Source organism: Pholcus phalangioides, unplaced genomic scaffold, assembly GCF_987345545.1.
Source record: "Pholcus phalangioides strain wild (caught in Gottingen) unplaced genomic scaffold, Ppha-v1.0 ptg000009l_1, whole genome shotgun sequence".
NCBI classification, from domain to species: domain Eukaryota; kingdom Metazoa; phylum Arthropoda; class Arachnida; order Araneae; family Pholcidae; genus Pholcus; species Pholcus phalangioides.
The window spans coordinates 60,307,306-60,320,300 of record NW_028301602.1 but is presented as its reverse complement, the minus strand read 5'-3'; the positions used below and the strand labels follow the sequence as shown (position 1 = coordinate 60,320,300).

General features: G+C 34.8%; 1 protein-coding gene across 1 annotated transcript; it reads right to left on the bottom strand.

Annotated features, from left to right (window-relative positions):
* Nucleotides 1-2,932: 2,932 nt before the first annotated feature.
* LOC149083419 (galactokinase-like) lies at nt 2,933-12,945 on the bottom strand. The gene is made up of 8 exons (XM_089236709.1): nt 12,683-12,945; nt 10,703-10,892; nt 9,619-9,751; nt 9,332-9,457; nt 8,608-8,789; nt 7,048-7,198; nt 5,832-5,994; nt 2,933-5,314 (listed from the first exon to the last, which is right to left on the bottom strand). Exons 1-8 carry the CDS (start codon nt 12,860-12,862, stop codon nt 5,240-5,242), a joined length of 1,200 nt encoding a protein of 399 aa, XP_089092835.1. The 5' UTR covers nt 12,863-12,945; the 3' UTR covers nt 2,933-5,239.
* Between the last annotated feature and the right edge of the window lie 50 nt (nt 12,946-12,995).

Here is a 12,995-nt window from a genome sequence, read left to right as displayed (position 1 = left end):
TTCTCGCATTCCATGTTACAGTTTTGCATAACTGCAGCAGAGCCCACATTGCATACACACTGAATCTAGATTTCTCCTTTGACCACAAATTATTCATAAGTGAAAATACTCTCTCCACAGGAGCTGTACTCCCAGGCAGACAAAGAATAAATTCAATAATGTTATTGAAATCAATTCAGAAAAAATTTGTACCCATCTATCAGGTATAGAAATGTTTTTTTCATTTCACATGCATTTATAGTCCGTTTCAAGTTAACTTTGCAGTGAAGAGGAAGCTACGAGGGAACCTCATCACTCGTTGCTATGGCAACACAAGCCTCTTAACCAAAGCCGCTTGAAAGATGCAGCTTTTAGAAGTAGAACTCTTAATGCAGCTTTGCTCTTAACCAATGTATCGATACGCGGCCTCGGTAAAGTATGGACGATTTGTAGGGTATCGCACCAAAATGTCTTTGTGGTTGCTATAGATTTTTGGATAATGGCAAAAAATATTTTTTCTAATTTAAAAATTTCAAACGAAGAAACATCGGTTCAAAACGATATTTTTTCATATTTTTTTCAAAATCATTAAAAAAATTGAAATATTCTGTATAAATGACCATCATAAAACTACGATTTATGGGAACTTCATTTTGCGGCGAAGGAATACGCTCTCTACCTTTCTCTCCGCTGCAAAGTTAACCTGAAACGGACTATAGTTTCCTCACAATTATACATCTAATAACATTCCACTGGTCAAATACACGAGCTTCATCTGTTTCAGTGCGTGATAAGAATTCCTCATCCAGACTGTCCAGTATATCTTTCCATTCAGGTACCTGGTTTAATAGCACCCACTTGAACTTCTGTGAGTTGCACATTCGGAAAAATACTGAAAATAATGTCAACTCGTCAATTTTTTGTTGTTGAGCTATGAAAATGATCTGTATCAACATTTTTGATGAAAACAACGAATTCAAGTAAACTTCGCTCAAAATACGGTTCAAAAAACCGGGACATTTTTACAAAAAAGTCGGGTCGGTCAGAAAAACAGGAAAAACCGGGACTGTCCTGGGAAATACGGGACGTATGGTCACTCTAGGCTTATAGCTTTTCTTGTTATAGTCAGTAACTCCTGGGTGTTGACAGAGCTTGGGTGTCTCGCGGTTTCTCCAGTTCTACAGTCAGTAACTCCCCCCCCCCCCCCCCCCCCCACTTTTACGAAAAAAAAAAATGTTTTTTTTACCGAATAAATTGATATCTTTGAAAAGTTGCGAAAGTCAAGGCTAAACATTCTCTCTCCTGGAAAAACGGCCCAGAGATGATCTGGAGAATGGGCCCCCGGGCAAATTGATTTTGATCAGCCCTCTATCCAGACTGCAAATGCCTACTTACCAATTCGCATGCTTAATCTCGATCGTATCCATTAATCTATAACCATATCCTATTATTCCCCCCTCCCCCGCTCTTCATTCAAGGCCTCCGTGACGTGCCCGGGTTGGCCCATGCGTCAAGACGGCACTGCCTCAAGTGCATAGGTGCTTTGAAATTGTGCATAGGTGCCTACGAAATTTGGTACAATGATTTTAAAAATTAGGCATGGGTCCCAGACCAGATTTTTCACGGTCTATATAGTAAACAAAAAAATTTAAGAACTCTTCTGGGTTCTTCGTATGGCCGTTTTAAGAGTATCATGGGCCCCGAGCCAAGTGATTTTTCTTATTCCCTACATGGAAAATCACCAAAAAATACAACTATCTCTCGTTTTTCTGAGGCCTTCTCTTGAGGCCCCCCGGGGCCATGCCCGGATGGGCCTCATGCGTTAAGACGGTACTGGTTCCTGGGCTTGAGCCCTGCTAGCTACAAAAATTCTTGCGCAATAAAAGAAATTAAGATGTTGGATAAAACAGTAGATTTTGCTTTCGAAGACAAATTCAACATGCAGCACAATGTTTCAAAAAGGCCACATCACATACGTTTTAAAATAAAGATAGTCTTGGTTTTGACGTGTACCGCGTACGAGATATATCTTTATAAAATTTAGTTTCTTTGGTAGGGTGCAATTCACATGCAAATAAAAAAAGTTTGGTTTTTTACATATTAAAAGTCCGTATGAAAATTCAAAAGTAAACTATTTAAGTTGAGAAAGCCATGAAAGGTAATTTGCTCAGTCAAAAAAAGAGCAGTGTTTCTTAACCAGGGGTCCTTGGAGTGAGTTCAGAGGTCTGTGAGCTTGGATGAGAAAGCAATTAACTCACTGAACAGAGAAGGTAGGCTTTCACGGCCGGAGTAGGAGTATCCGTATTTTTCGAGGTGTCATGCAGTGTTCAAGCTTTATATCAGCACACGTTTATGCACCGAACATCATCGTAGTAGATAACGGCAAGCAAGGGGATGAAACAGCGTCTTCAAAATACCGTCGACTATCGATGTTAGGCAAAGCGCAAATTGAGCCGCGTGCAGCGTTCGCGACACGACGCAGAGCAGCACTCTGTTTTGCGGCCAACGGACAGCGCAAATTGAGACACGAGGCGACACTACGCTAATCTACGCTTACGCGCGTCTCGTTGGCGCTGCTGCTGAGCCGCAGAATTTCGTGTCGCACGTGCACGATTCTTTGTATTCGGTAGAGGTTTTAAAAAAATAAAACAATAAATGATGGAGTTCTATAATGACGTATTCTCGATGAAGTATTGTTTGATACGTATCAATGTTATTTACATAAACACGGTATTATCAATTATTTCTTTAATTAATTCCTGAATTATTTATTTCTTTCTGAATTTTTATTAAATATTATTGTTCTTTCACGGTTTACAACAAACTTGTTGTGGATTAGGAACGCAAATTTTAGCCGTCTCATTTGCAAATTTCCACAGAAGTCGCGCGTACCAGCGCCACTTATCGGCTGTTTATGAATTATTTTTTCCTGCCAAAAAAAAATTCCAGTGACTTAGCGATGCTAACCTTGCAAATCATATTTTATTTCGGTTTCTACAGATTTTTTGCTCACCCTGTATTAATAGTAACAATAAAATCACTTGTAACACTGAATGGAAATTTTTATTTTTTTTAAATATTTTCATACTGTAAAACTAACTAGGAAGAGACCCATAAAAAATCATACCATGGGAAACCCATTCCTGGAAATAAAGTCATGGTCATATCCATATTAGAATTCTAAATGACGATCACTCAAATAGTTCACACATACATATTTCACAATGGCACAAAAGTAATAACAATCAAGCCAATGAGATAAACTTTTCTTGCAGTTATCTAATTTAACATTCTGTTATGCAAATTTTAATACACAAAGGTTTGAAGTGAATGACAATAATTTTCAAACGACTCCATCACTGGATTTCAGTCTGTAAATCATATACAGTTGAAACCCGTTATAACGTCAACCCCGCTTAGCACCACATATTTTCGGTGAGCAAATCTTCCATACAGTGATTATAATGTGAGAACCCCGTTTTAGCACCAACTCGTTATAACGCCAACTGTTGTTTGGATGTATACAAAGTTAGTGTGTCATTTCCCAAAAATTTCCACAGCATTTTCTTCTCCCATATTTTTCATTCCACTGTTATTATCGGTCAATATAGCATTAGTTTAGAGCAAATGACTTAGAGAATGATGTGGGCATAGGAAGCACATTGAATACCTGAACATGTGTAGGGATCAAATAACCTGTGCATTCAACAAAACAGATTAGCTGATAAGGAAAGGTATATAATGTATGCGCCTACTGCGCCAGTTTATTCAAGGTTGCTAAGAAAAGTCTTTCAACAGTGTATGTTTTTACTCGCTGGTCATTAAATTTGGAGTGATATCATCTCCCCTGATTTGCTCCAATCAATCGTGTCGAAAGGAGTTGTTCTTTTAATATCTGAAAAACTGGAAACGTGATTATTAAACCGATGCAGACTGGAAGCAAAATGCTGCCATTTTTTCCCCTTTGTATAGTTTTTTTTTTAATAACGTGATCCTCATGTATTCCCAAGGGATCAACATGATCCGTCCAGGGAATTTGTTAGCGTTAGTAAACATCTATGCCCGAACCGGGATTCGAACCCAGACCTGCACAGTGAGAAGCTAGTTCCCTAACCAATCGACTGCCAGGCGGCTTTGTGCTTATAAAATACGCTGCTAAATTTCTGCAGAATTAAAATAATTTGAAAGGTGAGTATGTTTTTCTGTCAAGTTTTTCCATCAAGAAATATTTAATTAATTGTATAGTTTATAGTTTTTACAATTTTACGAATTTTCTCATCTTAAAATTTAACGCGTATAAAATAGGTTATTTTATTTATGGAGTAGCACTAATAAGACACTGAGATAAAGCAGTTCATGATAAATGAGTGAATTTATGTAATGCAGCTTCACTGAAACGCTATTCCAACCACCCATGATCCGATATAACATCAAACTCATTATAGTTCCAAAATTGGGACAGAAGGTGTCGTTACAACAGGGTCCGACTGTAATTATCAACACAACTAGGAATAACTTTAATATTTTACCAGGCAAGCAAATATTGCATCAGTGAAACTACTTTCAGGCTTTATCACAATATTTACCTAAAAAAATATTTGGTATATCATTCTGACATGAAAAAAAAAAGTTTTTTTCTCTCTTTTCTTAAAATGCAATAGCATTAACGAAAACAAAATACGGTACGTATAAACAAAAATGAAAAGTTAATTCAAAACCAATTAGGACAAACAATACTCTCTGTAATGCTGGTTTCCTCCAGTACTTCAACAAAGAAAGCTGACATTTTTCCTTCTCCTTAGCATAGGTTCAAGATAAATATGTGAATTCCATAAGTATTTAAAAATCTGCAGAAAAAATGATTGGCTGAATCTGTATCATTTGTAATAAGTACTAAATATATTCTTTTTTTATTGAAACCTTCATACTGACCATTTTTAAACACTGAAAGAAAAGACATGGCATTATACCAAGCAGCTTTAAAAAAATATGTAAATTTATACAAAAATAGTTTACCATCTCAAATCTACATTTGATACAAAACAGTATATGTACTGCTATCTATGAAAAGATTTTACAACTTTCAGAAAATTATGAGAGTGCATTCATAGATGGCAGCACATTAACAGGCAAAAAATGAAAATATAAAGCCAAAAATAAATATATTCATTGTATACTTATTAATTTTTTGTGCAAAAATAAAATGACTAAAAAAAAACATTTTTCTTCTTGACTAGCACAGCTGTCATTCATGAAAATTTCAAAGTAATTTTATGACTCCGGCTCCTTTGGCTGGTCGACATTCATAGAAATCAAGATTGCCTTGATATTTCTCCTACAATTGAGAGGAAAATTATCAATTTTAAATATTGATAAATAAAAGAAATAAATCTTATAGATGTATCTTACCTTAGTACAGTGGTTCTCACGCTTTTTTTACTCGTGAAGCCCTTTTTAGTTCATTTTCCCTATTAGCATCCTATAATTTCTATAGTGGAGTATTGTGAAAAAAAAGCCCCTTTTTAATTTATTTATTTCTCAGATTTACTGATTTAATTTCTTGTCCTGGAGCAGCCACAGAGTCCCTGGGAAGTGCACACAGAGCCATAAGAGCTATGCTGAGCACATATTGAGAACCCCTACTATAGTAATATGTAATTGATTCATAGAATTGAAAGATGCATGGAATTTATAGAAATTCATATCAAAGTTAATTACAGACAAGATATAATGATCATGTAAATTGATAAAAAATACAAGGCTGAAGAGTTCTTAGGCACTGGTAATAAATTTATTTTATAATTCTCTATAAATTAAATACACATTATAAAGATGGTAGCAAATTAGGATACCTTCACATAAGCAACAACTGTGGTAACAGCGGTACTTTTCAGCAGAGTAACAGTGCACCCACCAAATCCACCACCAGTCATTCTTGATCCATAAACCCCATCACATTCAAGAGTAGCATTCACAACTTGATCAAGCTCCTTACAGGATACTTCATAATCATTTCTGTCAAACATAAATTGACACTTTTATATAGATTCAGTTTTCCTCCAAATCCGCTATGCAAGTAAATAAAAATTTTCTAATTTTTTTTTGCATTTAGCAGTGAACAAAAAAGTACGGACAACTTGTATAGGTAAGCTGTTAGGTATTCTAAGAAAATAAGTGCACAGAAAATTGAAAATATGAGAGATGCTATAGTTATGTATATATTATAATGCTATCAGTGGAAAATGATTAACAACAAAAGAAAAATGAAATTATAACAAGCTAGATGTGAATCTATACACACAAAATTGATTTTCTGTGTATGTATAGTGTCTATACAAATCTAAAATTTAAGACTGATCATCATCAAATTTTATCATACCAAACAGGACCAGACTTGAACGATATAAGCAGCTTTAAAATTTTGTCATAGCTGGGCAAATGCCAAAAACGGGGGATAAACTGTTGGGCAGCAATGGTTCATAGGCATAAATAATGACTTTTGGAATGTTTACTTTGGTTACCGTAGTTCCTAAACAATATAATTCAGACATGTTTACTCCTCTATACAATGCTTTGTCATTTCTTCAATGCTCCCACTAGATAGAGAAACATTTGGGTAGCACTGGGTATTATAACTAGTATATAATATCATACCCCAAATATCTGAGCCTTGATTAACTTATTATCCCAGGTACTTTTTAAAAATTCATTTTAAAAATCGGGTACATTAAAATGGTTTTCGAAACCCCTATAAGAGTGACAGACTGGTTTACAGAACACTGCAACATGCAAACAAATTTCATGAGTTCTGAATGAGTTCTACCTTAGACTAATGCCAAATTTTTTTATAAAGTCTGGTTTATACAAGGTAGTCCACATTAACTCAGATAATTGGGATCTTACTATGCACTGTTAATTAATTATTACAATATACCCGATTTTTTTTGATAGGTTATAAGGATATGTGATCATGTGAGTAACGTAAATGATAAAATAGAAAAATCTCAAAAAGTGCATCATTTTATCACTTAAATAACGTAAGACATGAAAGAAAGATAAAACTCATACTTTAAAGAATTATGACTTTGACACATCAATTGCCCAAAACTCTCATAATCATTTTCTGTCAAAGCTGTGGCTGATTTGATAGTTCTCTGTATCTCTGTAATGACGTGTCTCGCACGTTTGAAGACAACATCACTCATGTTACATCTGTGGGCTGCACTCGAAAGAATTTGAAACAGTTACAAATACAAACACAAAGATGAAAACAGGCAAAATGACCAACGAGGTGACTAAAAAAACCATGTCCATAAAAAATATGGATGCCCAATATAACCAAAATACAGCAACCCAATATAAAAGCAAAATATTGCAAAAGAGAAAACTAATAATTAATACAATATAATACACTGCCCATAAAAAAGATTATGTCCTCTTATCTAAATATGGATAGCTTCTTGATTTAAACCACTATGTTTATCATACTTCTTTTTAAATGTGTCAATTGTGTTCGAATTCACAATCCCCGGAGGTAAGCTATTCCATTTATTAACAATTCTATTAAAATTCTATTAAAGAAAAACTCCCTGCGACATCACAACCTGTAATTGTCCCTTACTAAACAATATTATATCACTACTAAACAACATGTGTACCTCGTCTCTATTCTTCTGCAGAATTTCTAATGAATTGGTATATAATGGAATGTGTGTGTAAGTGTTGTGAACCTAACGTGAAGTTTGTTTTTGTGTAATGCTTGTTACGTGGAGTGCTGCCATAAATTTATTTAACTATGAGTGAAGTGCAGTGATTGAATAATTGTACAGTTGTAGACCTGTTACTCTCTGTGGCGAGACAGGTTGAAGAATAGATCAATACTAAACATTACTGGTGTTCGCTTGCAGAAGCAGTTGATTGACGGTGTATTAATAACTCATCATCCATCCTATGTATCCCATTGAAAATTTTAAACACTTCAATCATATCCCCTCCTCAATACCCGTGTTTCTCCAATGTAAATATATTCAAGAAATCAAGTATCTTCATAGCTCAAACCTTGTGTGCTAACAAGAGCTCACATAGCACTTCTCTGCACCCTCAGCAAAGTTTATGTCTCTTTTTGTAGGTACAGTGTCCAAAACTTTACAGCATACCTCAGTCCAAGACGAAGTAAGACTTGGGAAAACCATGACTTTTTAGGAGAATGTGAAAAGACCATTTTAAGAATGAAGCCCAGCATTCTATTCACTTTCAGTGGATGAAAGTGATGTGAAGATGCCATTTGACGACCGCTTAATATGGTTAAAAGGCATCTTCAAAAAATATCTTATTTATAATATGAGTAAAAAATTTGCATCTTTATAAATTGAGTATGAAATATTGATATATAGAATAAAAATGTTATATCTTCTCATGTGTGAGATAAATTGTCAGTCATTTTACAAATCAAATAAAAGAAAGCAGGCATGTTATTTGGATGGGGCGACTCCCCCTGCCAGCATTAAAAAATAAAATTGAAATGGACAAACAAAGTGAAATATATGTACTGAGTATATGTTTTTTGCCACCCGCCTCCCCGGAAAAAGTTGAAATGACTGGCCTGAAAGAAGTAGGCAAAAACACTACCTTCAAGATCATTCATAGTGACATCTCTTAAACTTTTCTTTCCAATCACATCACATGCTTCTTCACACTGCTTCCGCCTTAGTGGATACTCACTGCCACTGAGTTCATGTCTGACATTGGTATTTATGATTAGAATGCCGATTTCTTCATCCAAAATTGGTACATATTCATATTTCAGAGATCTAAGAAATAAAAAATATGACTGATCAATATAAATATATTTTTTCAGTATAATAAATATATCTAATTGTAAAATTCTCACTTTTTTTGTTAATTTTATTCAAGCGTTGATTCACATGAATGATTGGGCTTGATAAATCAAACAAAAATATATATTTAGGCTAGAGTTGAATTTCCTGGGAGCCAATCATGATTCTTCATCATAAAAAACAGTTTTAAATATGTTTTAGTTTTTACTTTTCTGGCACTTAATGACACTTCTCATGTTAAAAGACAAATTGTGATGAAATCATAAAATTTTATTTCATCCTTAGACTCCAACTTAGCAATCACATGAAAAGTTTTAGGTATCAATACTGATTTTCTAGTTGCCATGTTGACTTGTCAATCCCTGGTGAATGAATGTCATACAATTGCAATATAAGTTTAAGTATATTGTAATCAACCATTCAGAAATAAGCTCTTGTCATATATTGAAAACAAATCATCTGTGTTATAAGCAAACAATTATGCAGCATCCCAGTACACAAAATTATAGGCTTACCGACAGTCAAGTAGAAGTGCATGATCTTGTTTTCCTAAGAAAGATATGAACTGGTCCATGATTCCACATGGCATTCCACAAAATTCATGCTCTGCTTTCTGACAAACTCTGGCTTTCTCTTCAACCCTGAGTAAATGAATCAAGTAAAGTGTTTTAATTTCTCTAAAAAAAAGTTTGGCACCAAGTATTTAATGAATCGAACTTCATAATGTGAAATTTCACGACAAAATTTTACCATGTTCTATGAATAAAATAAAAAAGCCTTTAAATTATATGATAAATAGTACCTGATTTTTAGCGAGCTATCAGTTATAGCTTCGAGAAATGTGAACATGCACACCTCTAGGGCAGCAGAACTGGACAAGCCTCCACCAAGAGGAACCGAACTTGCAATAACCACTTTGAATGGGCAAAGCCTATCTGAAAAACTGATTGGAATCAATACGTATTGGCTGAATTGATTCAAATACTACTGAACAGCACAAAGTCTTCTCCACAAAAATTATTTAGATTTAAAAACAAAATTTTCATTGTCAATTTAGCAAAATATTCTGAATAAGAGCTTTTTCTTTAGTTTTATGCTTAGGTCATGAAAGCAAAATGTAAATTTGTTATTATAAAGAAAGCTTCCCTTCTTTATTATTATTTTTAATCTTTTCAGATTGCAATCATGCACAAATGTGGTGGTTATTTTTCCTCACTGTAGAATTTTTTTAACTCAAGAAGTTAAGCCTTGACTTATAGTATTGTGTAAGCCTTGAGTTATAAATATGGTGAATATTATCTTTGGGAGCTTTCATCAGAGGGCAGCAATTAGAGCCGAACTTCCAGAGTTTTTTTTAAGATCACTTCTAGGAGAAAGCGTGATTTACTACATAAAATTCAGCAATAAAATTCTAGAAAACACTGTATGTGAAGATGAATATACCCTGCATCATCAAGGCCACGATGTGCCTTCTCGGAAGGCCCCAGGGCAGACTTTTTCTTAGGGCCCCTCTTGTAAGGGTTATTATGAAAAATAAGTGAGAATTTTTTTTGGAGGTTCAATTTTCTGCTTGAGGCCCTGGAGCAGTGCCCCAGTTCAGTTATAGGCTTGTGTATCATCTTGGCTAAAAACATTTCAATGAAGAGAATTTTTCTTCACATAAAAAAATAAAATTTTTTAAAAAATAAAGATTTGCTGAAACATGTTTTTAATGTATTTTTTGTATATTAAAAATGCAAAACTATCTGAAAATTCCAAAAAAATGAATGTTCAGGTCTGAAAGGGTTTTAAACCGGCTTTTTATTCTTAAACTTTCAAACCATGAAATTGTCTCGCAGATAATAAAAATAAAGAAATAAAGCTTATTTAATCAAATAATTGCATACCTGCAAAGAAAGATAAAATTCCTTTCACATAGTTTGCCCATGTAGGTTTTCCAGGAACCAACGCTTCTTGAATTGATGACAAATCCAAAGTGATATCGTTAGGACCTTCTGTGTATTTACTTGTTGTCACTATTTGGCATTTATTCCCTTTGGCTTTGCTCCCAACAGCAACAGTGACGAAAGGCAGAGCCTGTTAATTTGAAAATAAGAAAATACTGAAATGAATGAATGAATATCATGAAATGGCTGAAATTAGTACAAGAATAGTAAAATAAATACACATGTTATATTGATGGAAAATAAATACAGTAAAACCTCTCTTTTGTGGTCACTCACGAGGAAAAAAATTTGTCCATAAAAGATGGGTGGCTGTCAGCCAGGAGTTAGAAATTCATACTTTTATTATATAGGGGAAATTATTATTTGGTCATAAAAGAGGCGAGACCGCATCTGAGAGGTGTTCGTTAAGAAGGGTTTACTGTAATATAATCTTTGAGAATATAATCTAATGAGAATTTTTATAAATGATTAAGTTCTTGTTACTAACACATCATTCTTCCATATTATTTTTCACACATTCATTCACAAAATATTTAAGCATAATAAACTCCAAAATCTGTCAAAACTCCTGGTATTTAAAATTAGTATTATGCTTAGAAGAAAAGTAGCTTAAAATAGTTTTATGCAATAAAAAAAATAGTTCAATTTTTGACCACCAGGTGAAAAATTGGCACTTTGTTATTGCATTTTTTATGGTCCATACAGTGCCTATAAGTTTTGATGGAATAATGGAATATGCCCGCCAGAATGAGGCTACGTAGGTCTCAGTAGTATAAGTATGCTATCAGACCAGACAAAGTGAGAAAAACCAGACAAAGACCAGACAGTTGGATACGGGAGGGGGGGGGGAGAATTGCCTCCCCCCCATCATCAAAGGTGAAGTCGACAGATCTAATGCATATATGTATAGATGACTCAACATCATCATCATCTCGCCCCCCCCAGCAATAATGACTGTGCCCCCCCCCCCAGACTTCCAAGTCTATCTCCGCCTATGCCAGACACGACTCAGGCTCTGCCCCTTCCGGGATGCAACCCCTTTACCCGCGTGGGTTGGATCGTGCTGGGGAGGTGTCAGTATGCTGAAACTACTCAGACCTCTGTTGCGTCATTCTGGTGGGCACATTCTATCGAAACTTAATATATACATGCTTTATGGACCATGGAGAAAAGGGAAATGCAATAAAAAAGTGTCACTTTTTCACCTGGTGATCAAAAATTTAAATATTTTCTTTTAATGCATAAATCTCTCTCCTATGGTACAATTTGTGTTACATGCAAATTCATATTTCCAAATATATAGCCTAAGCTAAAAAGGGCTCTCACTGAAATATGCAAAATATGCAATAGTTTTATGTAACACAAATTGTCATAACATTAATTATGCATTGTTTGCATTGCATTTTGTACGTTATGTTAGTTTTTTCATTTTACATTGCCATCTGTGAGTGAAATTCAAGCTTTCAACATAAATTTTTTTTTTTTTAAATGAATGCATTTTCTATTTTTTAGTTTATCAATTAAAAAAACCTCCGGTTGTAATAAGTATTTTAGTGCAAACCGAAGCACGCCCATCTTAAGAGCATCATGCCCCCCCCCCCCCCGGGCCAGGGGGCCTGGTTGAGCCCACGCCTTAAAAACAGCACTGAGCCGCACCCTTGTATGTCAATTTGTTGATTTTTTTATATAGATTGTATAATATTGGACATTAATTATAATAATTAATGTCCAGAACTGCTCGTCCACCCTCTCTGCACATTTTTTCTCCAATAGAATTTTCATTGAAAAGTAAAAAATTAGACAATGACATTTGTGCTTCAAACAATTTTTTAAGCGGTCATTAGTTTTTATATTAAATGTTGAACACTTTAACTATGGGCATCAAGAAATGTTTGAAATTGATTTTTTTTTTCCCCTTACCATAGGCAATACAAAGCCGTCGTTGTAATCTGTGTGTTCACCAATCAAATTCACGCGGCCCGGTGCGTACGCGGCAATGGTTGGATCATCATCGTGGAAATGCTCCCTGTAGGTCTTGATGGCAAATTTGAATACCGAGTCCGAATCTCCCGAAGCGAGCTCGCTCGTAGTCGAATCCATCTTTATTTCCGAAGCGAAATAAGCCCTTATCGCTTCCAAAAAAGTTTCAAGTGCCGTCTGCTACAAAGTGCAATATTTGTAAACAAAATATCTGTCCTTTTAAACGACTAGCCCACTTGTTTACAATTTTTTT

Bases quoted from the DNA above. Each gene is read 5' to 3' on its own strand.
- LOC149083419 (XM_089236709.1), bottom strand. From the start codon at position 12,862: ATGGATTCGACTACGAGCGAGCTCGCTTCGGGAGATTCGGACTCGGTA. The intron at 10,893-12,682 runs GTAAGGGGAAAA...TCAAATTAACAG, and splicing joins ACGGCTTTGTATTGCCTATG to GCTCTGCCTTTCGTCACTGT. The intron at 7,199-8,607 runs GTAGTGTTTTTG...TTTCGAGTGCAG, and splicing joins CACTATGAATGATCTTGAAG to CCCACAGATGTAACATGAGT.